We start from the raw sequence: 27,901 nt of genomic DNA on the forward strand, positions 1-27,901 counted from the left end.
TGACCTCCCGAGCGGGCCCCCCACACTGCCCCAGAGGCACGTGCTCACCCCCGGGGTGGGGACGCCCATCGGACCCCTCCTGCCCCGGCCCACGGGCCCGGGATCGCCGAGGGGAGCCCCGGAACCTTCCGCCGCCGCCGCCCGCGTTCGCCGCGGGACCCTTCGCGAACGCCGGTCCGCGGTTGCTAAGGGGCGGCCCCGGAAGTGACGCGCCAGGGGTTTGTTGACAGCGGAGGCGGCGGCGGCTGCAGGCTCCCAGCCGTAGGAGCCGGATCGGGGGAGGGGCCGGGCCCCGGAGCCTGCACCCGGCGGCCTGCAGCCCTCAGGGCAAGGTAACGGCCACGGGTCCCCCGGGCGCGACCCCCTCCCGCCGGGGACCCCCGCCCCCGGGCACCCAAGTCCCGCCGTGTTGCCCCCCGTCCCCCGCAGACCCCGTCCCTCAGCCTGACGACATCCCCTGCCGGCCCGGCCGCATCCTCCGCTCCTCCGCGGCCGGGCGAGGTAGCATCCCGGGGATCCCAGCGCCCAGGGATGTTCCTGCGTCCCTCCCCTTTCCCTCCTGCCTCCTCCTCTTCAGCGTCGCTTCAGCATCGCAGCTGCAACCTCTTGCACAGACAGGTCCGTCTCGGCCGATGGTGGGAGGGCTTCCTCCTCCTCTCCCCTGCTGCCGGGTCTGAGAGATGTGCCTTTAAACCGAGCTCCCTTCCTCCAGAGAGAAAGACTCCCTGGTGAATGCCCCTACAAAATGGGGGCTCGTGTAGGACTGCCCCTCCTACCTGTTGGATGAGCTTAAGTTCCCCCAAAGCTCAGGGACGGTTTGGATCTTGGATCGGCTCCTACAAGGGATGACAAGGTGCGGGGAAACCCAACCGCCCGGCCGGGTGGGAGAGCGCTGGGTGGGGTTGCAAACCTGAGGAGCGAGGAGCCAGCTGGGTAGGTGAGTTGAAACTGAAACTGCCGGCCACGGAAGCTCTGTGGGTGGAATGGGACTTGGCTGCTCTTTGGCCCACGGTGTCCAGGATCTCCCGGCTTCGCCTGCGCCTGCCAGCTCGTTTGGTTTTCCAGGCGAGAGGGATGCCTGATCTTCCTTGGGGGAAATCTGATTTTTCTGATTTCTGATTTTTCTCTTCAGGGCTCAAGCTAGCTAGAATGGGCACTGAAGACAGGCTTCCTGTAGAGTGGGAGGTGGTGGCTAGCAGAGAGGGGCCTCTCTGTTTTGGTTCATTGCTTTATTGGGCAAAGAATAAACATCATATGTAGGGTGGCTCTGGAGATAAACAAAGAAGAAAGAGCCATGGAAAGAGCCAGAGTGCACAGGCACCTTTTATAGAGGGCGGTCTGACCGTGTCTAATGAGTCGATATCTGGCCAGAGACCTGAAAGCGGCCATACAGCTCCCCGAAGGCAGAGCATTCAATAGCAGGTACAAAGGTCCTACCGGATGGGGACAATAGGGCTGGAGTGGCATGGAGGAGGAGAAGGGTGGTTGATGAACTTAGAGAGGAGTGGGGGCAGATAGTGTTGGGGAGAATACCAGGGACTGGCTGTGCGATGCCAGGTCATGGAGTGTCTAAGGGGGCACCCTTTCAGAACCCTGCTAAGGCGAAATGTCTGGTGCTTGGAGAAAATACAGATTTGTTTTAGACGACAAATGGCCATTGTGCTCTGGTCTTTGGTTGTAAGTACCCTTTTTCCACATCTGTAATGATCATTGACGGAATACATACAAACAGGGCAGCCATAGAGCGCTGTGGTTAAATCAGGTCATGCCATTGCTTCCTGGTCGTGAGAACTTGGGCAAGGGACCTTTTTCTCATCTGTACAGGGGAGATGGTAGCTTGGTCCTGGCTTTAAAATATATATATGTGTGTGTGTGTGTGTGTGTGTGTGTGTATGTGTGTATGTGTATATATATTATATATTAGAGAGGAAGGGAGAGGGAGGGAGAGATAGAAACATCAATGATGAAAGAGAATCATTGATTGCCTCCTGCACGCCCCACACTGGGAATTGAGCTCACAACCCCGGCATGTGCCCTTGACTTGAATCAAACTTGGGACTCTTTGGTCCGCAGACTGACGCGCCATCCACTGAGCCAAACCAGCCAGGGCTTGGTTCTGGCTTTTTGATGACAGTGGGAGGTGATGGGGACTGTTTAAAAAAGCTTAGCAAAACCCTGTCCTGCTACATAAAACAGGCAAAATACGGTGCTGAAATAAATATGAAGACAGGTTGGTGAGGGCAGTGCACGTTGGCCTTAGATGTATGGTCAGAGCATGTGTGCTGACCTGATGATGGAGATTGTCCATCCCAGAGGTTCCCGGAAGAGGCTGAGGTTTTGCAGTGTAGAGCTGAGTCGGACAGGCGGGGTGGGGCATTTGGGGGAGAGGACTTGCAAATGAAAAGTCAGAGCACAGAGATGCTGAAAGCCAGCGGGTTGGAGCCGGACCCTCGGACTACCAATCTAGGTCAGGGTTCAAGCCCCTGCTGTGCTTCTGGCTTGCTGTGTGAGCTTGGGCAGTTACATCCTGTCTGGACCTCAGTTTTCCTGTCTGTACACTAATTCTGACGGCTGCCAGGAGGATGAAATGGAACGAGGTTCTGAAAGAATTTGTTGCACTTTCAAGCCCTCTGCGAAGGAAAAGGGCTGTTCTTGTTAGCGTCACCAAGATTCTGCAGCTTCAGTAACGGAGCTGTTCTCGATTCCTGAAATGCAAGTTCAGAGTCTCCCCCTCGGTCATCTATTTTTGGATCGGGAAGCTTCAGAAAGGAGCAGATCTTCCAGCTTCAAAAATGAGATGAGCAGAAGGGTCTCTCCAAACATCATTCTTTGGAAATTGCTCCATAATTATTGGTTACTACCTACTTTAAAAAACATTTTTTTTAAAATTGCTTTTAGATAGAGAGGAAGGGAGAGGGAGAGAGAGAGAAAAACATCGATTGGGTGCCTCCTGCATCCCCCTATCAGGGATCATGTTCGCAACCCGGGCATGTGCCTTGACCGGGAATAGAACCAGAGAACTCTTGGTTCATGGGTGGATGCTCAACCATTGAGCCACACCAGCCAGGCAGTTGCCACCTTCTTCCCATTGTTTCATGCCATGTCCTCACCAACCCCATGAGGTAAGGTACATATGCAACACACCGACAGGTAAGGACCCTGATGAATACTGAGGGTGTAAATATTGCCTGGGCACCCTGTGGCACTATGTCTCCTCCCCCACAACCAACCACACCCTCACTGTTGTCAGGGAGATCTCAAGGATCACACAGGGTCCCTGCCTCAGGAAGCTTCCAGTCCTTGGCAAACAAACAATATATGTCCACAGGATGGTTCCCAGCCTTGTCCGACCACCTGTAAGGAGACTGTGAAGGCTCATGCCACAGGAGGGAGAGCTGAGGGTTGGAGAACCCGTTTGTGCCCATAGCTTAATGGTAGAGAGAGCCAGCACTTTTACTTCTTTGAACCATGGTTTTTTCATTTAGAAAAAAAAAATTATTACACATCCCTCAAGTTATGGATGGCTCCACTGAGAAGATGCAGGGGAAGCTCAGACCACTGAGTCTTGAACTAATGAGTGTGTGTAGACATATTGGTATGTACAGCTGCATAAACCAGTGGTCAGCAAACTGTGGCTCAAGAGCCACATGCGGCTCGTGAGCCACGATTTGCCGCTCAGTTGACTAATGAGTTTGCTAACCACTGGGCCATAGACCATGGCAAATGACTTCACCACTCAGCCTCAGCTGCCTCGTGTGGTTGGTGAATCCGCAGAGTTCTTGGAATATGGTGGTCAGTGTGGGTGTCGTGGCTATGTCTCTCTTTTTTTTTTTTTTTTTTAAATATATATATATATATTTAATTGATTTTTTTAAGAGAGGAAAGGAGAGCCGAAACCGATTTGGCTCAATGGATAGAGCATTGGCCTGCAGACTCAAGGGTCCCGGGTTCGATTCCGGTCAAGGGCATGTACCTTGGTTGCAGGCACATTCGCAGTGGGGGGTGTGCAGGAGGCAGCTGATCGATGTTCCTCTCTCATCAATGTTTCTAACTTTCTATCCCTCTCCCTTCCTCTCTATAAAAAATCAATAAAATATATTTTTTAAAAAAAAGAGAGAGAGAGGAAAGGAGAGGGATAGATGGTTAGAAACATTGACCAGCTGCTTTCCCTTTCCCCCTCCCCTCCTCCCCCCGGATGTGCCTGCAACCAAGGTATATGCCCTAGACCGGAATCGAGCCTGGGACCTTTTAGTCTGCAGGCTGACGCTCTATCCACTGAGCCAAACTGGTTTTGGCTGTGATGGTTATGTCTCATTGGAACCCAGGTGTCCCCCAAGGGCCCCTCTGCCTCCAGCTAGCACCAGCGAGCAGAGATGACATTCCTCCTCCACTGCATTTCCACGTCCTCCTAACGTGGCCCTCCAACAGACTTAGACTCTGCAGGTCAGCCCTCTGCTGCTCACCTGCACCCCTGCTCCCCAGAGCCCCCCACCTCCTCTCACAGCAGCCTCCTACCCCAAATCTTCCCTGCGGTCCCTTCCCTCCTGGGAAGCTTCCAGCCTCTACAAGGGCATTTGTTGGGGTTTCCCCTCCCCCGCTCCTGGTGAATTCACAGGTGGGCGCTGCTTCAAGGCTTCTGAGTCCCCGTGGGCTGGGTGTCAGCGCTGCCTCCTCGACCTCACTGTCTCTTCCCTCCCTTTGGTGGGTGGAAGGCTGAGTGGCTTAGTGAGAAGCACCGGCTTGATTTAGGGCTGCGTCCCATTCTTGCCAGTCACTCCGGGCAAGCCTCAGTGTCTTCATCAGGAATGGTAACTCCGGCAAAAGCAAACCGTTATTCTGTTGGTGCCGGTGCGGGCCGCGCCTGTGGATCCCGGAGCGGGGGGCAGGGGAGGGGTCCGTAGACACATGGTTGCATGAGTGATGGATTAGCCACGAGCACAGGGTCCTAGGGAGTGCTGTTTGCAGGTTCAGTAGGAGGCGGTATGAAGTAAGCGCAGTGTGGAGGTGGCAGCTGCTGCTGCTCTCCTCTCCCTGCGGTGCCCCCTCCCTCCCCCCGGAGGAGGTCACAGGCTCAGATGGATCCAGTTTTAGAGAACCTACAAGAGCAGGGATGGCGGAGTTCTCACCAGGTGCTGCTCCGTCACCATCAGTTCCCTCTGCCTCAGGAGGAATGAGGAGCTGGGGGGGGGGGGGGGCGAGGTAGCTGCCTCTGGTGGGTGCCAGGCCTGCAGCTGGATGCCGCACAAGTGGCCGGGCACCCCAGCGCCCAGGCTCTCAGCCTCCGTGCCAACTTGAGGACGGCTTCCTCCTCCAGCTCCGCCAGCCCCAGTCAGCATGGTCGGCACTGCCAAAGGCAGTTAGCAAATGGTGCCCTTTGCCTGGTGTGTCTTTTGGTGGCTTTGGCGGCTGACAGGTGGTGCTTCCCCCTGAGGAGAGGGTTAGGGCAGGGCAGCTCCCTGGGTGACTGGTGTGGCCCTGCAGAGGAGGCGGAGCGCTGTGGCCACGGGTGCCCAGCACTGTCCTGGGCAGGTGGGCAGGGAGGACACAGGAGCGAGCCCTGCCTCCCGGCGTCCACGTGTGGCCCAGCCTGCAAGCCCTGTCCCTCCCGCAGGCGGTAGCTGACACCCTCCTATCTGTCAGGCCCGGGCGTTCAGCCCTTTGTCCAGCACATAGCGAGCAGTTGGGCTGTGGTGCCAGTGCCCCACGCCGTCTGTCTCTGCAGCCTGTGCACAGCTTTGCCTTCTTTCTGGAGCGCCTTTCCCTTCTCTGCCCACCCCCAGTTAACTGTGACTCATCTTTCGGGTTGCAGCTGCAATGTCAGAGCCCCAAGTACCTCCCTCCCCTGCAGAACACTGGGCCCCGTTACGTGGGGCGGGTTGGGGTGCCCCTGGGTGGCCGGATGTCCCCCTTCAGAGCCACTGCGCTTCGCCAGGAGAAAGCCCTCGTCTGGTTTCGTTCGCCACTGGCTGCACGGTGCTTACTAGATGGTTAGCGAGTGAACAGCAAAGGCCCTGGGCTAAGCCCAGGAATGCAACGCCAGGCAAGACAGTCTGGTTGCCACTTCGTGGAGCTGGCTGCCTGGCAAGGAAGCCAGATAGTTAGCCCAGCATCAGTGCAAAGCGTGGGCTCTTATGGTGCGGCCTTTGGGGCCACGGCAGCTACACTTGGCAGTCAGGGGGGGCTTCCTAGAGGAGAAGATGTCGACACTAAGACCTGAGGGTGCTTAGGCATCAACAAAGCAAGGAGGAGAGGCCAAAGGTGGCGGGCTGGAGTGGTCCCTGACACTCCGGCAGGAGGGGCGTGAATGTGTATTGGGGGGTGGGAGCAGTATTTGGTAGAGAGTGGAATCGTTAGTTGAGTTTGGATGGTCCCAGTTGAAAGCAAACCAGCTGAGCAAAGGTCTGAAGGTGACCCTTACGGCCTATCACCAGTGCGATGGAGGAGGCCACAGCTGAGTGGGGGTTGACCAGAAGGCTGGTTCTAACTCTTGGAGGCCCTGGGTGATGCTTGAAGGAGATTGGACTGAGCGGTCTCCAGCTGGGACTGTCCCAGCCAGCAGTACCCCCTCCTCTCCAGTGGCCCAGGCCAGAGAGGCTGCTGGGCTCTTGGAGATCTGAAGCAAAGGAAGGCCATGCCAGGACCGAGGCAGCCTGCTGTGCCTTCCCCCAAGGGTGTCCCAGAGCCAGTGGGACAGCTGGCCCCAGGGCCTGTGGCAGGAGACTCAGGTGTGGGCAGCACGGACACAAAGCTGGACAGGAATGGGCTGCTCTACTTGGGGACCAGGGCAGGAGATGATGACTATGATAATGTTAGTAATAATACTGGCTTTTTATTGAATAATTACTACGTGCCGGGAACTATGCTAAGCCATTTCCGTGTCATTCTGTGTTATCTTCCAAAGTGCTCCCTGCTTTGGAATAGAAACGAGCACATAGAGGTGGGAACACTTGCCCAAGTTCCCATGTTCTTAAGCAGCAGGGCTGAGACTGGAAACCAAGCTCCTACAGCCAGCCCCCAGCAGTGGCGGCACCAGAATCAGAACTGGCCGTCGCACAGGGCCTGGTGCTCCGTGGCCGCCCTGGATTCCCTGAGCAGCCTGCCGCGTCGGGTATGGACGCCGAGACTCCCAGGAGCCAGGGGCAATGCTGGGCCTTAGATTCCAAAACCCTTCGAGAGAGGATGTGATGGGGTCCAAGCGACCAGGCTCAAATCCCAGTTTGGACCAGTAGCCTCTCTCTGAGCTCGAGTTCCCTCATCTGTAAGATGACATCATAACCACCTTTGGTTATACACTTAGTCATGTCAAACCTGAAACTACACCCCCCCCCCCCCGTCTCATTTACTCCAGCAGCCTGTGAAGTGTGGGTTTTACCCCCCCTTCTACAAACTGGGTGTATGTTACTGGAAGTACCTTCTGCTCCATGGTTGCCCTCTTTCTAAAATACGATATTTTTATTGATTTCAGAGAGGAAGGGAGAGGGGGGGAGAGAGAGAAACATCAAGGATGAGAATCATTGATTGGCTGCCTCCTGCACCCCCCCCCTCCCCACTGGGGATGTGCCCGCAACCAAGGTACATGCCCTTGACCGGAATCGAACCTGGGACCTTTCAGTCCGCAGGCTGACGCTCTATCCATTGAGCCACACCGGTCTTGGCGGAGACTTCATTTCTTACATAACTGTTTTATGGAGCCGTATTTCTTATCGTACAGTTCACCTAGTTCAAGTAGATAAGTCCGTGGTTTTGAGAATATTCACAGAATTGGGCAATCTTCACCACGATCAATTTTAGAACATTTTCATCACCCCAAAAAAGAAAACCACAAACCCATTCACAGTCACTCCGTATTTCCCCCAACCTGCCGGCCCTAGGCAACCACTAACCTACTCCCGTTTCTGTAGGTTCCCCTATTCCGGCTAGACGTTCTATGTAAATGGAATCACAGAATCATATGTGTGCGTGGTGCCTCTTGTGACTGCTTTCTTTCCTTAGTATAATGTTTTCAAGGCCCAGTCTTGTATGTATCTGTACTTCATTCCTTTTACAGCTGAATTATAGTCCATTGTATGGCTAGACCATTTTTGTTTGTCCACTCATCAGTGGATGGACATTGTGTTTCCATTTGGGGCTATTATGAATACCACTATGAATTTTAACGTATAGCCTTTTATGTGGATGTATATTTTCATTTCAATTAGGAGGAGCCTGATCCTTAATCATAGAGAATGAGTTTTAGTGATAACATGTCGATAAAGCCCTGGCACACACTAAGTGTTCAAACAGTGACAGCTATATACAAGTTAGATTACCTGGCAGGGGCCCTGGCCAGGTAGCTCAATTGGTTGGAGCATCATCCCCATGTGCCAAGGGTTGCTGGTTCAATCCCTGCTCAGAGCACTTATAAGAATCAACCAATGGATGCATAAATGAGTGGAGCTAAGAATTGATGTTTTTCCCTTTCTCTCTCCCCCCCCCCTTCCACTCTCTCTGAAAAGCAATAGAAAAGTATCCTCTGGTGAGGATTAACAAAAAAGGCAGTCCCTGTTATCCCCACCCAAGCGTTAGGTTCCCTACACACACGCCTGTCCACAGACATTTGCGAAGGCATAGAAACACTTAGAGAAGGCCCCCTGCTCTTTGCAGTCAAATCAGACAAGTCAGCAGAGAGGGGCAAAGAGGAAGTCAGGAGTCCCGAGGCCTGGTCTGCTAAGCTGCCCATTTGAGTGTGCATCTGGAGCCTCCGTTTCCCTCCTCAGAGAGTGGACATCGGACAGCCGGTGGTTCCGGCCTCGGGCTCACTGAGCTGCTTTCCCATCCTCTAGGCTGTGGCTCTGCCAATGACCCTGTGAGTACTGAGTGACTGTTGTCCCTGGAGGCCCCTGTCCTGGAGCGGCCCACCTTCCTGCCCCCAGCATGGCATCGGACACCCCCGACTCCCTGATGGCCCTCTGCACCGACTTCTGCCTGCGCAACCTGGACGGCACTCTGGGCTGCCTGCTGGACAAGGGCTCCCTGCGGCTGCACCCCGACATCTTCCTGCCCAGCGAGATCTGTGACCGGCTCGTCAACGAGTGAGCGGCCCGAGCGGGGCGGGGCACAGGTCTTCCGATGAGCGTGTGTGGAGAGATTGGACAAGTGTGTGCACCATGTGGTAGTGTGACCATGGACATGTGTGGGTGAGGGTGTGTGTGCCTGCACATGGGTGTCCATGGGTGTAGAGTACTGTAAAGTTGTGTGTGTGTGTGTGTGTGTGTGTGTGTGTGGGTGTGGGGGTTATGTATGTGTGTTAGTGTATGAAGGTGTGTGCACGGGAAGGAATGTGTCTGCAGCACAGGAATGTTTGAGTGTGAAACTGCAGGTGTGCATTGCACCTATGAGAGGGGATAGAAGCCTGCACATAAATGAAGTTGTTTGCTGTCCTGTGTGTGTGTGCACACCGGAGCCTGTGAACTCGTGACTGTGTGTGGACATACGGGGTTACACACCAGTGCCCAAGTGGATCCATGACCAGGGCTTTAATCGTTCAGAAAACCTTTACGTGGCCCCTCCAGAGGACTCCCCGCTAGTGGAGGCTCCTAGAAGCATGGCTGGGTTCGGTGACCTCTGGGATGCCCCGAAGGGAACTTGCTAGACCAGACAGTTGCATTTAAAGTGGGCACCTGTGTGCGAGCTGAGGACAGAACCCAACTTGTAGTAATGTTCTGAGCACTTAACGTGGGCCAGGAAGCTCTGGTCTGACCACTGTGTAGACCGCAGTTATGGCCATTTTACAGACGAAGAAACCAAAGCCTGGAGAAGCTCAGTTAACTTGCACGAAGCTGTCTGGGTAGTGACTAGCCAAGCGGGATTTAGATCCCAGAGCATTTGGCTACAAAGCCCTTCCCACCAAGCCCAGGACTCCTGCCTAAGCTGGTATCTCGCAGGGTTTGCCGAGCGCTTGCGGTACCCACCAGGGAACTCCACCCCGTAGGCTTCCCTCCTGGGGGAGGGGTCCGGAGGGCTGGCTTGGAGAAGAGGTGGTGGGCAGTATGTTGGCTATAGAAGTGCCTATGGCTTTGGGGGAAGAGCTTGGGTTTGCTATTGATAAGAGGCCCCTTTATCACCAGGAAGTCTGCCTTTGGACTCCTGGTTCCTGGAAGGGGTCGGGCTTAATCTCACCTGTAGGGTAGTCAGGACCCAACCAGATACTATGAGGAGGAGGAGGAGGAGACAGAGGTTGCTGCTGGTGGTCAGTCAGAGAAGGCTTCAGGGAGGAGGGTGCCCCTCTCCTGAGCTAGGCTTTCTTTCTCTCAGGTACGTGGAGCTGGTCAACGCTGCCTGCAACTTCGAGCCACACGAGAGCTTCTTCAGCCTCTTCTCAGATCCTCGCAGCACCCGCCTCACCCGCATCCACCTCCGCGAGGACCTGGTGCAAGACCAGGACCTGGAAGCCATTCGCAAGCAGGTAAGACCTGCCTGGCCGGGCACGCGATGGGCCCGGGAGGCGCCCGAGACAGTGCGTCCGGGCAGGGCCGATCGCCCGCAGGACGAGCAGCCAAGGCTGTCCAGCGCTCTCCCTCGGGGTGCAGACCCTCCCGGCCCCCCTAGCGCAGTGCCCGGCCCAGGGCCCGGCCGGCAGGTGCTGACGGCGCTGCCCCGCCCCAGGACCTGGTGGAGCTGTACCTGACCAACTGCGAGAAGCTGTCGGCCAAGAGCCTGCAGACGCTGCGGAGCTTTAGCCACACGCTGGTGTCCCTGAGCCTCTTCGGCTGCGCCAACATCTTCTATGAGGAGGAGAACCCGAGGGGCTGTGAGGACGAGTGCCTCGTCAACCCCACCTGCCAGGTGCTGGTTAAGGACTTCACCTTCGAGGGCTTTAGCCGCCTGCGCATCCTCAACTTGGGCCGCATGATTGATGGGGTCCCCGTGGAGTCCCTGCTGCGGCCGCTCAGTGCGCTGGCTGCCTTGGACCTCTCAGGCATTCAGACCAGCGACGCGGCCTTCCTGACCCAGTGGAAAGACAGCCTGGTGTCCCTCGTGCTCTACAACATGGACCTGTCGGACGACCACATTCGTGTCATCGTCCAGCTGCATAAGCTGCGGTGAGCAGCCCGCCCGCAGCTCGCGGGGGTGGGGGTGGGGGTGGGGGTGGGGGTGGGGGAGGTTCATGTTGTCAGTCCCAGAAGCGTCATGAGCCCTGGCTAGGCAGAAGGTGGGCATGGAAAAGACATCCCATTCCTTCAACCCCAGGTGGCAGCTGGGTCAGGGCCCTTCAGAGCACCTGGGTCCCAGTAGGATTTTCCCAGAGTGCCCTGCAGCAGATGGGCCCTCCCCTGCCATGGGCTGAAGCAGCAGGGTCTCCGGGACAGCCCCCACCTGTGTCCAGCTCCTGATCTGCGCCCCTCCCTCCCCATCTCCAGACACTTGGACATCTCCCGAGACCGCCTCTCCAGCTACTACAAGTTCAAGCTGACTCGCAAGGTGCTGAGCCTCTTCGTGCAGAAGCTGGGGAACCTCATGTCCCTGGACATCTCCGGACACATGATCCTGGAGAACTGCAGCATCTCCAAGATGGACGAGGAGGCCGGGCAGACCAGGTGGGGCCACCGCCACGGTTGCCGCGGGTACCACTCAACGAGCATTCCCCGAACACCCTCCGCCAAGGCTGTCTGGGTGCAGGAGATAAAGGAGGAGGGAGGCCCTGCCCGCTCCAGTCCGGGTGCCAGGCCCCTGTCAGGACTGGTCAGGGAGGCACGGGCTTCCCTGAGGACCAGCAGAGAGGGCCGGGGAGGAGCGGCATCCAGGCTGTCTTGGGAGTCCGTTGTGGGCTCAGAGGCAGGGTGTCCTAGCAGAGGGAACAGCACTTGTGAGGCTAAAGGTGAAAACACCAGGAGTGACTGGGACATTGTGGCGCTCAGACTGGCAGAGACAGAACAGCGTGTGAGGCGAGGCTGGCGGTATCGGCCGTGTGGCAGGTGCTGCAGCTGACAGGCTGGCTCCTGGGTTGGTGGGTTGAGAGATCTGATTCAAACCCACGCGGCTGTCACTGGCCATAGGCCCTATCTCTCCCCAGCCACACTTAGCGGGTTTGCTCGTTGGGCAGGTCCCTTCCTGCTGGCTGGTGGAACCTAAAGGTGACATGTCCTCACTAGAATGGCAGATAGTCTTTTCCAAAGATGACTACAGCATGCCTCCCACCCCACATGCTCCTCCGCAGTGTGACCTTGCTCCCCCCCACCGAGAGGCAGGGGCTGTGTCCCCTGCCCTGAGAAAGAGCAGAGCTGAGCTGGAATCTAGAAGAGGGTCCCTGGTAAACCCCCCAGCCCCCCAGGGAGCGGCCCCAGGCCTCCGGCCACTGACCCCAGCACCTCCCCCCAGCACCGAGCCTTCCAAGAGCAGCATCATGCCTTTCCGGGCTCTGAAGAGGCCGCTGCAGTTCCTCGGGCTCTTCGAGACCTCCCTGTGCCGCCTCACGCACATTCCGGCCTACAAGGTGGGGAGCGGGGGAGGGAGGGGCAGGGAGCCCCAGAAGAAGGAAGGGGGAGGTGGGGGACCCCATGGTGTCTGACCTGGGCTAGAGGCAAGATCTGGGGCTCCCCCGTGTGGCCTCTTCCCGGAGGTCTGAGCGAGTTCCTCCCCAGGTGAGTGGCGACAAGAACGAGGAGCAGGTGCTGAACGCCATCGAGGCCTACACGGAGCACCGGCCCGAGATCACCTCCCGGGCCATCAACCTGCTTTTTGACATCGCGCGCATTGAACGCTGCAACCAGCTCCTGCGGGCTCTGAAGGTCAGCCCCGCCCCGGAAGCAGGGGCCCGGCTCCCCACCCGGAGGGTCCTGGCCTCGGCTGAGCCGCGTGCCCAGGCCCCTGTCCCTCCTCTGCATCACCTGCCCCAGCCCACCCCGCAGTGCCTCCCCTGCCCTGCCTTCTGCTCCCCAACCTTGGACCGGGCGGGCCCCTCGAAGAGCCCTAGGCCTGTCCCTGCACAACTCTCACAGGACTCGCCCCTCCCTGTCCCATACAGCTGGTCATCACAGCCCTCAAGTGCCACAAGTATGACAAGAACATCCAAGTGACCGGCAGCGCCGCCCTCTTCTACCTGACCAACTCCGAGTACCGCTCCGAGCAGAGCGTCAAGCTGCGCCGCCAGGTCATCCAGGTGGTGCTCAATGGCATGGAATCCTACCAGGAGGTGACGGTGAGCCCCCTGCCGCGGGCCTGCATGCTCTGACCCAGCTCCCCCCCCCTTCCCCCTGCGGCCCAGCTCCCAGCCTGCTCCGAGGCCCCTCGGTGCTCTGCTCGCTCCCACCCTTTCTCACCCGGCTCTGCACTGCCCTTGTCCCCGCACCCCTTCCCTACGGCATCGCCCCCTCCCTACGGCATCACCCCTCCCTACGGCACCGCCCCTTCCCTACGGCACCGCCCCTCCCTACGGCACCGCCCCTTCCCTACGGCACCGCCCCTCCCTACGGCACCGCCCCCTCCCCACGGCACCGCCCCTCCCTACGGCACCGCCCCTTCCCTACGGCACCGCCCCCTCCTTACGGCACCGCCCCTCCCTACGGCACCGCCCCCTCCCCACGGCACCGCCCCCTCCCCACGGCACCGCCCCCTCCCCACGGCACCGCCCCCTCCCCACGGCACCGCCCCTTCCCTACGGCACCGCCCCCTCCCTACGGCACCGCCCCCTCCCTACAGCACCGCCCCCTTCCCTACGGCACCGCCCCCTCCCTACGGCACCGCCCCCTTCCCTACGGCACCGCCCCCTCCCTACGGCACCGCCCCCTCCCTACGGCACCGCCCCCTCCCTATGGCACCGCCCCCTCCCTACGGCATCGCCCCCAGAATCTGGGACCTGGCATCCAAGGCCCACTAACCCGCTCCACCCCACTGCCACCCTTCACCCAGGACCTTGCCCCTGCCCCTGGGCCTCTGCTCATACTGACTCCTCTGCCCTCTGCCCAGTAACGTTCCGCTGGGGGCTATTCTTTCAATAACTGCTTTTCTTATAAAAGTAATAACGATTTTTATTATAGAAAAATTATAGTTATAGACACAAAGGAAAGCCCACTGCTCAGAGCTAGCCTGTTAGCACTGCCGCCGCCGCGCTGGGTCTCAGCCTGTGGCCTTTCCTGAGCGAAGGGGTGTAACGTGATTGCTGTTTCTACATAATGTTTGTTTTTTTTCTGTTTCTCACTCTGCATAACGCCGGCGTAACGTGATTTCTGTCTCAGCAGTCTCCTGGATGCGGGCCTCTCCCATACAAACAGACGTTTGCAACAAAATTTTAAAATAACGTTTGTTTTCTGATTCCAAAAGCAAGACACCGAATGCTTAGAAAACAAATGCAAGTAAAAAGGAAGTGTAGTGACTAGAAAGTAAAAGTTGCTCACAACCCCAGCCCTCCTCCCAGACAGCGGGTTCTAACGTGCGTTGCAGTCGTTGGCGTCGGCCTAGAGTGCCGGCTGCGGTTGTGGACTCAGCCCCGGGGTGGGCATTCAGGTTGCTGTTCTATTGCTCCTCAGGGAGGCCTGCCGGCTCTGCGTACCTGAGAGCCGGGTGCTGCCTGTGCGAGGTGGAGCTGTGGGCAGTGGGGTGTGCGTGAGGAAGCACCGGGTGTGCATGCTCGAACTGCCCCCAGAAAGGCTGCGGAGAGGCCGCGGCCCCACAGGGACGGGAAGCCCGCTTTCCCGCAGCCTGCCCGCTCCAGGGCAGCTGTCCCCACATGGAGGCCGACTTACAATCAAGCAAGGGGGCGTCTTTTTTTAATGAAAAATATTGTTACTTGAAGACTCTCAAATGAATTAATAAGCTCGATCAAAGAAAAGGAAATGGAAATAGCAAGATATCACATTTCATCTCAACGTGGATGACACCTGACATTGACAACGGGGAGGGGACGAGCACAAGCACTCGCACTCTCCAAGGGGGAGCTCTGAGTCAAACAGCTCTTACAGGGCGGCTGTCGGACCTGCTGGAGCTAGACGCGACTTACTGTCGGCCTCGGAGCCCCACAGTCAGCAATCTGGAGGGAAGGATTGTATACAGCCATCTTTTTTATTTTTTTGAGAGAGAGAAACATCAGTTTGTTTTTCCACCTATTTATGCATTCATTGGTTGCTTCTCGTGTGTGCCCTGAACAGGAATCAAACCCACAACCTTGGTGTATCAGGATGATGCTCTAACCAACTGAGCTACCCAGCCAGAGCCTATATCCACACTTTTTGCTTAAGTAGAGGTCAGTGGGAGCTAACATGTTTTAGTGATAGGGGTCTGGAAAAGTAACGCACCACCCATCCCTCCAGTGGGATAGTAGAATAACTCTGCATATCTCCACATGGAAGGTGCCCCTGCAGGTGGCTAAGTGAGAAGTTTGGGACCAATATGTATAAGGTCTTTTCTTGCCTCTACTCACCCCCAAATATATATTTGTACTTATATAGAAAGAAATCTAGAAGAATGTACACCAAACTTGTTTTCTTAATATATTTTTATTGATTTCAGAGAGGAAGGGTGGGAGAGAAATAGAAACATCAGTGACGAGGGAGAATCATTGATCAACTGCCTCCTGTATGCCCCCCTCTGGGGACCAAGCCTGCAACCTGGGCGTGTGTCCTGGACTGGGAATCAAACCGTGACCTCCTGGTTCATAGGTCGATGCTCAACCACTGAGCCACCGGCTGGGCTAAACACCTTCAATTTTAAGAACTGTGTGCTCCCTCTTGGCCCAGAGACCCCGCATAGAGCCAGCAAAAATGGCCTTGGACCAAGCCTGCCAGACACAGCTGTCATCTTTACAATCCTGTTCCCCAGAGGCCCCGGGCTCCCCATGGCCGAAAGAGGAAGGCCTGTGCATCCAGCTTTAAGTGATTACTCTGGGAAATGAAGTGGGGCACTAACTTCCTGTTCAGATAGGATTGATTGATTTTTTTTCAGTAAATAATGCTTTTATAACTTAAAAAATATTTTTTCTCAAATTAAAAAATATATGTATATTGGGGGGGAGGCCAAGAGTTAACCATGGGTGATATCTTTTCATTTACATAATTAGTAAAGTATGGTGAACTTCCAGTATCTAATGAGAGAAGATTAAGGAAACTAAATTACAAGGAAAATGCGCTGAGAACACTCAAGATAAAGCCTGCAGACAACGCAGAGAGAAATGAGATGTGGAGCCTCTAGACTCTCCTGCACCGCTGGCGGGAGTGTGAGCTGGCACAGCCACTTGGAAAGCGGTCTGGGGTTACCCAGGGAAGTTGAAGACACACACACCTTATGACCCCACATGTCACCCCACACGTGTGTGCCCCAGTGGGGCCCATGTGCATGGACACCCGGATGTATGTACAAGATATTGTTGGAAGTAGTTAAAACATTGAAGTCCACCAGCATAGAGTGAATGTGTGGATTGGAATACTATACTGCAATGAAAAAGGAATGCACTTCAGCTACTTAAAACAACATGCTTGATCTTGCAAATCTGCGGTTGAACGAAAAGAAGCAAGACGCTAGGAAATCTTTCAAATGAAAAAGCAGGGGTTGTGGCATCTCTAGTGGGGAGAGGAGCTTATGATCAGAAAGGGGCATACAGAGGCTTCCGGGTGCTTGCAATGTTCTATTTTTTTTTTTAAGGATTTATTTATTTATAACATATTTAATTGATTTTCACAGAGAGGAAAGGAGAGGGATAGAAAGTTAGAAACATCGATGAGAGAGAAACATCGATCAGCTGCCTCCTGCACACCCCCCACTGGGAATGTGACCGCAACCAAGGTACATGCCCTTGACTGGAATCGAACCCGGGACTTTTCAGTCCGCAGGCCAATGCTCTATCCACCGAGCCAAACCTGTTTTGGCAATGTTCTATTTCTTGACCCAGGAGGTGGCCACATTGTTGTCGGAATGCTTGTCTGCTTTATGATTATTTGTAAAGCTATAGATTTGTGATTGTATACATGCTTCTCTATGAATATTGTGTTTCACAATTTTCAAACGTGTGTTTTAAGGAAGCCGTGTAGTCTCCTCTTCTAGAAAGTCTCCTGGACCACCACAGCCCTGGATGGACCCTCACCTCAGAGAGCCTCCGCCCCTGACTGTGCCCCCCTTGTCTCTGCCGGCCCAGGTCCAGCGGAACTGCTGCCTGACCCTCTGCAACTTCAGCATCCCGGAGGAGCTGGAGTTCCAGTACCGCCGCGTCAACGAGCTCCTGCTCAGCATCCTCAACCCCACGCGGCAGGACGAGTCCATCCAGCGCATCGCCGTGCACCTGTGCAACGCCCTGGTCTGCCAGGTGGACAACGACCACAAGGAGGCCGTGGGCAAGATGGGCTTCGTCGTGGTGCGTGCGGCCGGCTTCCCTCCCCTCCCCCTCACCCGTAGCCCCGCCGCCGTGGAGGAGTCAGGCTAGACCAAAGGAGGAATTTCCTATGCATGTCCTCGGCCTAGAACATTCTGTCATCCCCCTTAGCCCCGCTCTTCGTCCATGGGTCACCCGGTACAGTCACTCCTGCCTCTCAGGCCGGGTGCCTGCAAGTGAGCGACGTGGGGCAAACCACCGTGCTCGCCCCTCCCATCATTAACTACATCCCAGCACTTTCTGGCAGAAGCCCGGTGCACAGTAGGGAGGGAATAGCGGTTTGCTGAAGAGAGGAAGGAGGGAATGGGGAAGGAAAGCCAGTCCCCTTCCTATTCTCACCGGGGAGGCTGAATCCCCAGAGGAGGAGGCCATGCCCAGAGCCACTCAGGGAGTCAGGGCTGAGCCAGGACTAGCACCCAGGCCTCCTGATGCCGGTACCAAGTCTTAAACAGCCTCCCCACAGAGGGGCAGGTTTGGTCTCTTAGGAATAGAGCTGCTGTCCTTCCTGGGGTGCCCGGGGATGGGAGCCCTTGGCCCGGCCCCTGCACATTCTCTTCTCTGCCCGCAGACCATGCTGAAGCTCATTCAGAAGAAGCTGCTGGACAAGATAGTAAGTGGAGTCTCCTGGAGCCCCTGGCGGGGCTGGTTTGCCCCGGGGGTGCCCATGTTTTGTCAGGGGGGCCCTCTGTGGGGAGCTGTGCTGAGCGCCCCCTCCCCACCTCTCAGTGTGACCAGGTCATGGAGTTCTCCTGGAGCGCGCTCTGGAACATCACGGACGAGACGCCCGACAACTGCGAGATGTTCCTCAACTTCAACGGCATGAAGCTCTTCCTGGACTGCCTGAAGGTAGCGTCTCCGCCGCAGCCTCCCTCCGGACCCTCCGCCTGCCACCCCAGTCCCCCGGCTCCCCCCCACCAAAGCCTCACCCCGCCCTCTGGGCTTCCCCCCGGAGGCCAGCGGGGCCACTCAGCCCACCAGCCCAGGCTTGGCTGCAGCAGAAGCTCAGAGGCCTTCCCTGGCCCAGCGGCCTGGCTGGCCCTCCCTCCATGGGAACTGCCGCCCTCCTCCCCGGTGCCTGCTCAGGCTGGCCCTCCCGCCTGGCCAGGGTCCATCGGGACTCAGCTGGACAGAATTCTGTCCAGTAGAATAGTCTGTTCATCCTGAAACCCATTCTTTGTTTTCTTTTTTTTTTTTTTTTTACTATATTTTATTGACTTTACACAGAGAGAAATTGAGAGGGATAGAGAGTTAGAAACGTCAATGAGAGAGAAACATCGACCAGCTGCCTCCCGCACACCCCCTATTGGGGATGTGCCTGCAACCAAGGTACATGCCCTTGCCCGGAATCGAACCCGGGACCTTTCAGTCCACAGGCCGATGCTCTATCCACTGAGCCAAACCGGTTTCGGCACATTCTTTGTTTTCTTACTCTACTCTCTAAGGGGATTCCATTAAACTAGAATTTTTTTATTTTTTATTTTTCGTTAATCCACAGGCCGATGCTCTATCCACTGAGCCAAATCGGTTTTGGCAAGGAGGATTTTTCCCATTTTTTTTTTCAGAGATTAGAAGGAAGGGGGAGCCGGGACCGGTTTGGCTCAATGGATAGAGCGTTGGCTTGGGGACTGAAGGGTCCCGGGTTCGATTCCGGTCAAGGGCATGTACCTTGGTTGCGGGCATATCCCCGGTAGGGGGTGTGCAAGAGGCAGCTGATTGATGAACTCTCTCATCGATGTTTCTAACTCTCTATCTCTCTCCCTTCCTCTCTGTATAAAATCAATAAAATATATTTTTAGGAAAAAAAAAAAAAAAAGGAAGGGGGAGAAAGCATCAATGTGAGAGAGACACATCAATTGGTTGCCTCCTGCACGTGCCCCAACAAAGGGTGGGGAGTAAACTGCAACACAGGTACATGCCCTTGACTGGGAATCGAATCAGCGACCTTCGGTGCTCAGGCCAACACTCTAACCATTGAGCAACACTGGCCAGAACCAAACTAGTATTTTGAGCTTTGGTAAATAGAACCAAGTTAGTCCCATTCACAGTTTTAGGACCCATCTCCACTCAGCCTTTGATTTTTGTGGCAAGGAGCCCCCACCATATTAATCCCTCATAGCGTGTACCCAGCACTAGAAGGTAGGAGGACAGCATATTGCACCCCCTCTTTGTCTAGTCGGAGTGGCCAGACAGATGCTCATAAAGTGTCTAGGTTAAGAACACAAGACTAATTAAGTACTAACTGATGTGGCCCCGATGGCTGTCATTTGGCCAGGAATTCCCTGAGAAGCAGGAACTCCATCGGAACATGCTGGGCCTCCTGGGAAATGTGGCCGAAGTGAGGGAGCTGCGGCCCCAGCTAATGACCTCCCAGTTCATCAGTGTCTTCAGGTTGGTACTCCTCTCCTTTGCCTTTTTGCCTTGGCTGCCAGGATGCTCAGAGTTCCAGTCTGTGCTTACTAGCAGCAATTGCTCTTAGCCTAGGACCTAGGTGTTTGTTATAAGTATTACCTTCCCTCTTTATTAGAGTCTATAGTAGGGGTGTCGAACTCAATCAGAGAAGGGGCCAAAATCTAAAATCCAGCCTAAATAGCAGGCCGAATGGTTTACTGAACAGTCATAAACTGACAATGTCATAAACTGACAGCGGAGTGCAGTGATGACAGCGCGGTGCGGGCCACATTGCAAGGCCTGGCAGGCTGGATTTGGCCCGCGGGCCTTGTGTTTGACACATGTGGTCTATAGTATGGCTTCTGATTCTTTCAGCCTCCCAAAATGGTCCTCTCGCGGCTCAGTCTTACATTAGCGCCCTCGAATCCCTTTTAGAAATCCTCTGGGGCTGGACAATAAGTGACAAAAGCAATTAGTTCCTCTGCATGTGGTTTGTCAGCTGGGGTCCAGCAGCTGGTATCTGAGAGGGACTGGGGGGACTTGGACTCCATTTCTCTCCCTTCTTGGCAGCAACCTGCTGGAGAGCAAGGCCGACGGGATCGAGGTCTCCTACAACGCCTGCGGCGTCCTGTCCCACATCATGTTCGATGGGCCCGAGGCCTGGGGCATCTGCGAGCCGCAGCGCGAGGAGGTGGAGGAGCGCATGTGGGCCGCCATCCAGAGCTGGGACATCAACTCCCGGAGGAACATCAATTACAGGTGCGGAGGGCGCGGTGCTGGGACGGACGCTCTTTCCCTCTTCCCCTGCACCTGTCGGAGCCGCTGGCCTTCCTTCCGGTTCTCTGTCGGGTCTTACAGAGGCAGAGTCCGCAGGCAGCAGACAGAAAGGCACGTGTGTCCCAGCCTGCAGCTCTGTGCCCGCCTCCCTTCCCGCAGCCTCCCCGAAGCAGTTCTGGGCACATTTCATTGTTTTCAGTGCAGCTGGCTCCAGGCACACTCTCTGTGGCTCAGTTTCCAGCCACAGGTCGGGGTCTCCCTCATCGTGTTATGACTGGGTCCATTCGTTCGTTTGTTCCTTCCTTCCTTCGTTCCTTCCTCCCTTCCTCCCTTCCTCCCTTCCTCCCCTCCTCCCCTCCTCCCTTCCCCTCGGTGGGGATGACTGGGTCACTTTCTGTGGCGGGCGGCCCATCCGATGGGCACTGAGGCTGAAAACCCACATGGGCAGGAAGGGGCTCACGGTAGAGATGAAGTGGGATCACTGCCCAGGGGGTTTGCAGACACTTTTTGGGGGCTTTGGGACATGCGTGCTGATGGCCCAGAGAAGGTCGCTGTCAGTGTGGTCACACCTTCAGCCTTCCAGGCACACCCCTCCTCCTCCCCCCGCAGGCTGGGCCACCATTTCTGCACCACCTCGTCTGTGTCCCTCCCCACGTGTCCGGCCCTTGACCTCTCTCCATAGGGAGCGGCCTTGCGGAGCCTCAAGTGGGTTGAGGGCCAGATGCCCGCACCTCTGCTGCCTGCTGGGAGCTCAGTTTGTGCCCGGACCCCGCAGGGAGGAGAGATGTAAGATGCACGCCCCCAGCCCTGCCCCAGAGTGACCTCGATTTGTCTTCCTACAGGTCGTTTGAGCCAATCCTTCGCCTCCTTCCCCAGGGCATCTCCCCCGTCAGCCAGCACTGGGCCACCTGGGCCCTGTACAACCTTGTGTCTGTCTACCGTGAGTACCACTGGCCTTGGCCACACCCAGGGACCCCCAGCTGAGGGCAGCCTGCCCTCCGGAGGCTCATACCCAGCCTCACCCTCCGGAAGCTTCTAGCCCAGCCTTGCCCTCAGAGCTCTAATGGAGAGCTAACGTCAGGGTCTGTGCCTCGAGCACAGCCTCGCTCTCCAGAATCTGCAGGGCGCACAGCAGAGTGGCTGGCCCGGCCCTCTCACCAGGACAGGCTGGCAGGTGAGAGGCCACCAGCGTTCCCAGACAGCTCTCTCAATGTCCCTGCTTCCATGTGAACGGTCAGAAAGGCAGAGGGAACCCACCAAACAAAGATCCTGGAGAACCGGGAACCTTAAAACAGCGCTGCCTCCTCAAAGAGAGCCCCACCTCCCTCCCAGAGGAGCGCGGAGCTGCCCTGGGCCCGGCGACTCTGGGGGACACAGAAAGGGGGTGCCGCACTGAGACTGATGGCGGACCAGGCGTGACCCCGAGTTCCCTCCCTTACTGGTCATGTGCCTGATGTGGGTTCTTTAACCTCCTCTGTGAGATGGGGACCATGATGTCGCCTACCTTGTAAGATGGATCTGAAAAGAGAACCAGCAGAAAGCGCTGAGCCCGGGGCCTGCGCACTGCTCAGTGCTGTTAACCTGTGGCGCGGACGGGTGTTCTGGTTGGGGGGGACTGGGGGGGGGCAGACAACCTGGGTTTGAAAACTGGCTCTACCACTTGCTGTGCTACTGTAAGCAGGTTTCTCGACCTCTCTGTGCCTTCCATTGTCTCATCTTTAAGATGGGATGAGAATAATAGCACTTACCTCATAGGATTGCTGTGGAAAAAGGCACGTTAAAGCGCTTAGAACATACCGACTGTTCACTAAACAGCAGCCTCTTTATTACCAGTTGAGGTCAGTCTTAGTAAAAAGTAGCGCCTTACCTCAGAGAGGCAGTGGAGCAGAGGAAAGAGCCCTGGATTGGGACTCCCTCAGCCGGCTCTGGAGGGACTGTGGGTGAATTCCTTCATCTCGCTGGACCCCAGTTCTTCCATCTGTAAAACGGAGACAGTGAGATAGTTCCTGCCTCATAAGCTGCTGCGGCCCCGTGTTCTGCACGGAGTTTGGCCCTGCATCCGGGCACCGGAATGCTGTTGGAGTGAACCAGAACTCCCAGTGGGAAGGCCTGGTGTCCAGCCTGCTGACCAGTTGCCTGGCGGTCTTCGTTACAAACACATACCCCTGGATCTGCTGAATCAGAATGCCCCAGGGCAAAGCTTAGGAATCTTATTTTTATAAAACTTCCCAGAGAACGTTGGCCGCCAGTTTAGGTGATGTTTTCCAGAGTGAGCTGGGGTGGGGGCGCGGGGTGGGAGGGATGCTGCTGCGTACCACGGTGGGAGGAGCTTTTCCCAGGATTCACCGCTCCCCTCCCCCAGGCGGACTTGGGCGGGGCAGACATGGCTCTTCCCAGATTAGAGCAGGGCCCTCGCCCCATCCCTCTGAGGGGGCAGTCCTCACAGCAAGGGCTCCAAGCTGAGCAAAGACCTACCCTGATCCCCTGCTGTCTGCCCCTGCCTACCCACAGCGGATAAGTACTGCCCCCTGCTGATCAAAGAAGGCGGGATGCCCCTTCTGAAGGACATGATCAAGATGGCCACGGCGCGGCAGGAGACCAAGGAGATGGCCCGGTAAGAGGCAGCAGTGTTTCTGCCGGAGCCTTGACGGGGGGCCCAGGGTCACTGCAGGCGGGAGGGAGGTGGACAGCACATTGCTGTCCGGCTGGGGCCTCCCTGAGTGTCATTCCAGCCACAGGGTGGCCATCAGCAAGGCAAATCAGAGCCTCGCGTTATTTCTGGCTAAAGCATTCCGACAGGGAGGAGGCGGGTGGTCACGCACAGGGCAGAGTGAGGCGTGTCTGAGTGCGAGATCCCTGCAGCGTCAGGCCCTTCCCTGCTGTGGGCCTCACTGCCGAGTCTGAGATGCTCTGGCTCTGACCTCACAGCGACCCGCACGCAAGAGCCTCGTGGGTGCTGCCTGTGTCAGCACCACGGCCTCGCTTCCTCTGGGATCCATTCTGGGCGGGAGCGGGCTTAGGTTTACCCGTTCCCGACCCGGTGCAGCACACAGGGCCATGGGGAGGGGCCTGGAGCTCCGAGCCTCGCAAGACACGGCTGGGCGGGGAGTGTTGGCTGTGTCTGCAGTTCTTTTTGGCAAAAGGCACGGCTTCAGCGTTAACTGACAGATTTATCTGAGTTTAAGAATAGTGAAATGAGTGGTTCTCACATTTCATCTCCCTAAAGAATCCTCTGGAAAGACTGTTTGCAATGTACAGGCCCCAACCTCGATGTTCCCTCCCGGGGGTGTGGGAGGTGGGCCTGGGGACCTCCGCTGTCAGCGGGGTCCCAGGGGGCCCGAGACACACTGGGTGAGACGGCCCATAACCTACCCCCGACACTGGACGCCTTGGTAAGACGGAGGCGTGTATCTGAGCGGCTGTGTGGCAGCGGCTGTGCTGAGGTCCCTCCGCCTGTCCCGGCTCCTGTCCACCCCGGGCACCCTGACTTCCTAAAGCACTCCGGCCTCCTCAGCTCAGAGGCTGCAGTGAGCAGCACCGCCACCCACCCAGCCCCAGCCAGCACCAGGGCTGTGTCGCATGGGAAGGCCACCGGGTCCCGGGCGGCACCGGAGTGTGGCGGGGCAGCAGATCCCAAGGGCCAGACCGAGTGGGTGAAGGACTCAGGTCTGAGCACGAATGGCTGTTCCCAGGTGTGGAAGGTCGGCCCTGGGAGTCTGGGGTGCAGTCCGGGGCCGTTAGACTTTGGGGGAGAAAAGGCCTGAGTGTGCAGGAAACGTGAAGAAGAGAGGCAGGCTGAAGAAAGGATCGGGTTTGGAGGTCAGGCTTGACCTGATTCAGCCCCTGAGGCCGAGGGGGGCAGGGCATAGGAAAAGGCAGGGAAGACAGGGCACTGATGGCCCCGGGTACCGTCTCCTGGGTGCTGTGCACAGGCCGGCCACTCTGCCGGCCACACCCCCAGGCAGCATCATTGCTAACAACTCCGCGGCCTGATCAGCGGGGAGGGACCGGGCCCACCACCCAAGCCCGCTTTCAGTGCGCTCCCGTTGTCTCCAGAAAGGTGATCGAGCACTGCGGTAACTTTAAGGAGGAGAACATGGACACGTCCAGATAGAGGCCTGGTCCCGTGGCCGCACTGCTCTGACACGGCCGGCCGGCAGCACTCCGCCAGCCGGCACCCCGGGAGCGCCCACTGGATGAAGGGACGCGAGGACTTTTGCACAACTGACGCTTTTCCTTAACATTAGTGAGATATATATATTATATATATATATTATTTTTGTTGGTAGGAAGTGTGAAGTTTTGTGTATATGATTTCTGTACAAAAACAAAAGAGATTCTCCCTGAGTCCTTGTAGCTTCCTTGGCCATTCTCAAGCCCTCACTCAGCCTTCATCGCTGCCCCCCTTCCCCTCCCCCCAACTCGATGCCTCTAACCTTGCGAGTGTCCGGTCCTGCCCCAGTAATCTCAGACCCCGGCCTCGCTTCCTGTTAGGAGAGGCAGCAGGCTTTTAACAACCCACCCCAGCGCCCCCCTGCCCCCCAGCGCCTGGGAACCGCATCTGGGCTCCTGAGGGCAGCTGACGGCGCTTAGGGATTAAAACCAACCCCACTGAGTCTCCTGAACGCCTTGGTGCTGCCAGCTGTGGGCCATCTGGGGCAAAGGAGTGAGCTGTGCCCAGGCCCAGGCCCAGGCCACCCAGCCCCGGGGCCCCTCCCTGGCCCTGCTGCTCTCCGGCCAGGCCTGCCTGAGGCCAAGCTGCTACGGAGGCTGCTGTCTCCCCCAGGTCCAGGCAGCTGAAGGCCCCGGCCCGGGGCTGGCCCACTGCCCATCCTGCCAAACATACCCAGACCCGCCCCAGGCCCGGGAGCCAGCACCTGCCGGCACCGGGGGCTCCCTCCCTCTCTGGCCCTCCCTCTGCCCACAGCACCCAAGGTGCCCCGGCACCCCACCAGCAGAACTGAGCCTGCTTCCGCGCCCCTGCCCGCCCACAGCGCACAGGACCCCTCCTCTCAGGCAGGCGCTCCCCGCAGCGGCAGGCGATGCTCCGGACCAGCAGCCGAACGCCCCCGGTGAGCCCCTCCCGTGCCGCCCTGCGGCTGTACCTGGGAAACTCGAGGCTGAGTTTCAGAGAAGTGAGAGCCCCAGATGTATCAGAATCCCCTGTGCTCCCTCACCGTGACTCCGAATTGCTTCTCTCGTGGACAGATGGGATGCGGAGGCTCCTCCGAACCAGGGGCTGGAGCAGGGCTGACTGCAGGCAGCCCTGGGGGCGTGGCTTCCCTTCCCTCCTCCTCCCCAGCCTGTGGCTGGATGCTCCTAGCACTTCTACAAGGAGCAGCCCACCCAGCGGAGAGGCACCTGCCTCCTTCTCCTGGAGCCTTTCCCTCCGCCCTGGGAAGCTGCCCCGCATCCCCGGCCCGCGGGCCAGAAGGATGGCCCGCCGCCGCCCCTCCCTTCCACGCCCAGGCGGCCTGAGCCAGCCCCCTGGGCAGAGCTCACATGCGTTGCTTTCCCACCTGGTCCTGGGTAAATGTCTGTACTTTGGGGTGTCACAGAAATACATTTTTGTGAAAAGTGGAGAAGAGCAGTGTCTTTTTTTGTGTGGAGGGGTGGGGTCAGGAGGGGGGCCACGTTCTCTGCTCCCCTGTGCCCAGACTCAGGGTACAGCTGGCAGCCAGTACGGCCCTGCCAGGGTGGCTCAGTCTGATGGTAGAGACACACGTCAGGCACGAAGTTATGACCCGTGTGTGATGGGCAGAGAAGGGAGCCCAGAGGCACCTCCTGTGGGCTGGTGGGAGTGAGGGGGGGACAGGTTAGCTGGGCCGTAGTGCTTCAGGGAGCAGGAGCCCCTATGGGGCCCGAGGCAGCATGGCGTTCCTAATGCAGCCAGAGAAGCCTCTCAGGAGCAGAAACACGTGTGGGAGGTGAATCCAGGGAGAAGACGAGGCAGCCAGGCCGGGCTGTGCAGGGCCCAAGGGAGGAGCATGGAGACAGAGGGTCCGGCCACGAGAAGGGCCCTGCCGGGAGGACCAGCCTGTGGGCTGCAGCAGAGGGAAAAACGAGGGGGCGAGCAGAAGTCTCTGGGGCCACATCACGAGGTGACCGCACTCTGGCTTGTCCCGGGGTGACTAGCTCAGTGCCCTCGTGCCCCTGGGGTTCGCCTCAGGTTTCACCCAATGGGGGAGCCACTGCACAAAGAACAGATCAGGGGAGCCATTCCCACAGGTGCCAGGCGGGTGTGTGCCCAGTGTCCAGAGAAAAAGATTCTCTCCTTGACCAAATTTTAGCCACGCTCCTCAGCCCTCTTCCCAACTCCCAACCAGGCCTCAGCCTTGACCTAGAAAAACCACCACAGGCCCTCAAGCTCCCTCCTCCCGCATCAAAGAGTCAAACAAACACTAAAATAGCTTCTCAGAGCTCCAGGTTGCAGTCCTAGGATGACCCTAGCCCACCTTAAAGCTCCGGCCTGAGGAAGGTCAAGGCCGTGAAAAGACCATCGCCCCCACACACCAGGCTGCCTTAGAGTATTCACCAAAAAGGGCTTATAATTGTGAGTCCTTCCTCTGTCCCTTTGAAATGAATTTGTATCTTCTGCAACTGAGGAGTGTCTTTCTCAAGGACCTGAACGCCATTCCTTTGAAATGAATCCTCAGGAAGGATGGGGCCTGTCTCCTAGTTCTGTGGGAGGACAGAGCCAAACTTGGATTCCTGCCGGCCAGCAGACACAGCGGCCATAATGAGCGTTTACTCACCAGCCCTTCGTAACGGTTCACGTCCCTGAGTCTGTCCAAGCCCCCACCAGTTCCCTCTCATTAAATGCCCCATCATAAATCACTTCTGGCCTTTTGGCTTAGATCAAATGTAGTGGTAGTGTCTGTCTGTCCTTTTTTTTTTAATTGTGTGCCCACCACCACAATCAAATCATCTTCTGTCACCATATACACTGGCCAGATTATTATGATCTCTGAACCCATAATAATCTGGCCACTCTATATATAAATTAGAAGCCCAGTGTATGAATTCGTGCATGAGTGGGGTCCAGCCAGCCTGGCCAGGGGAAGGGGACATGGGTGGTTGGCCTGCCTGCCTGCTGGTCCAACTCCTTGTCCAGAGGACAATTTGCATATTAGGATATCCTTTTATTATGTAGGATATATACCAAGTGGCCAGATTATTATGTGTTCAGAGATAATAGTAATCTGGCCACTTGGTGTATATGGCGTCCTTTCCCTGTAATACCATACCCCCCCCCCCCGCCCCGTGTCTGTTCTTGTCGGTTTAAAATGCCCGGTCACCTCTGTACAAATGCAAGTGGCACTGAGTTCACGCTGGAACCCCTCCCCTAGGACAAGAGGATATTGCTGATTAAAATCTGTCCTTACCACTTTGGTGCCTGAC

The 27,901-nt window shown here is 56.9% G+C and overlaps 1 protein-coding gene across 4 annotated transcripts; it reads left to right on the forward strand.

Moving 5' to 3' along the window:
- The first annotated feature begins 210 nt into the window (after window positions 1-210).
- Window positions 211-26,085, forward strand: ZER1 (zyg-11 related cell cycle regulator). 4 transcript variants are annotated; one of them, XM_084898915.1, is made up of 16 exons: window positions 211-332; window positions 8,823-9,071; window positions 10,294-10,444; window positions 10,645-11,081; window positions 11,400-11,576; window positions 12,358-12,472; window positions 12,621-12,767; window positions 13,004-13,171; window positions 17,102-17,317; window positions 17,904-17,945; window positions 18,062-18,181; window positions 19,608-19,723; window positions 20,294-20,482; window positions 21,343-21,440; window positions 23,012-23,114; window positions 24,557-26,085. In XM_084898915.1, the coding sequence occupies exons 2-16, from the start codon at window positions 8,914-8,916 to the stop codon at window positions 24,612-24,614; spliced, it is 2,295 nt and encodes a 764-aa protein (XP_084755041.1). In that variant the 5' UTR covers window positions 211-332; window positions 8,823-8,913; the 3' UTR covers window positions 24,615-26,085. The 4 variants fall into 4 exon arrangements, with proteins under 4 accessions (XP_084755041.1, XP_084755038.1, XP_084755039.1 ...); XM_084898912.1 differs by having other exon boundaries at window positions 13,004-13,177; window positions 24,557-24,846; XM_084898913.1 differs by lacking the exon at window positions 211-332 and adding an exon at window positions 488-618 and having other exon boundaries at window positions 13,004-13,177; window positions 24,557-24,846.
- The last annotated feature ends 1,816 nt before the right edge of the window (window positions 26,086-27,901 follow it).

Source organism: Pipistrellus hanaki (assembly GCF_964339955.1).
Source record: "Pipistrellus hanaki genome assembly, chromosome: 11".
Classification (NCBI taxonomy): domain Eukaryota; kingdom Metazoa; phylum Chordata; class Mammalia; order Chiroptera; family Vespertilionidae; genus Pipistrellus; species Pipistrellus hanaki.

Coding starts and splice junctions, on each gene's coding strand:
- ZER1 (XM_084898912.1), top strand. CDS start 8,914: ATGGCATCGGACACCCCCGACTCCCTGATGGCCCTCTGCACCGACTTC. Junction 9,072..10,293: donor TGTGACCGGCTCGTCAACGA/GTGAGCGGCCCG, acceptor TCTTTCTCTCAG/GTACGTGGAGCTGGTCAACG. Junction 19,724..20,293: donor CAGTTCATCAGTGTCTTCAG/GTTGGTACTCCT, acceptor CCTTCTTGGCAG/CAACCTGCTGGAGAGCAAGG.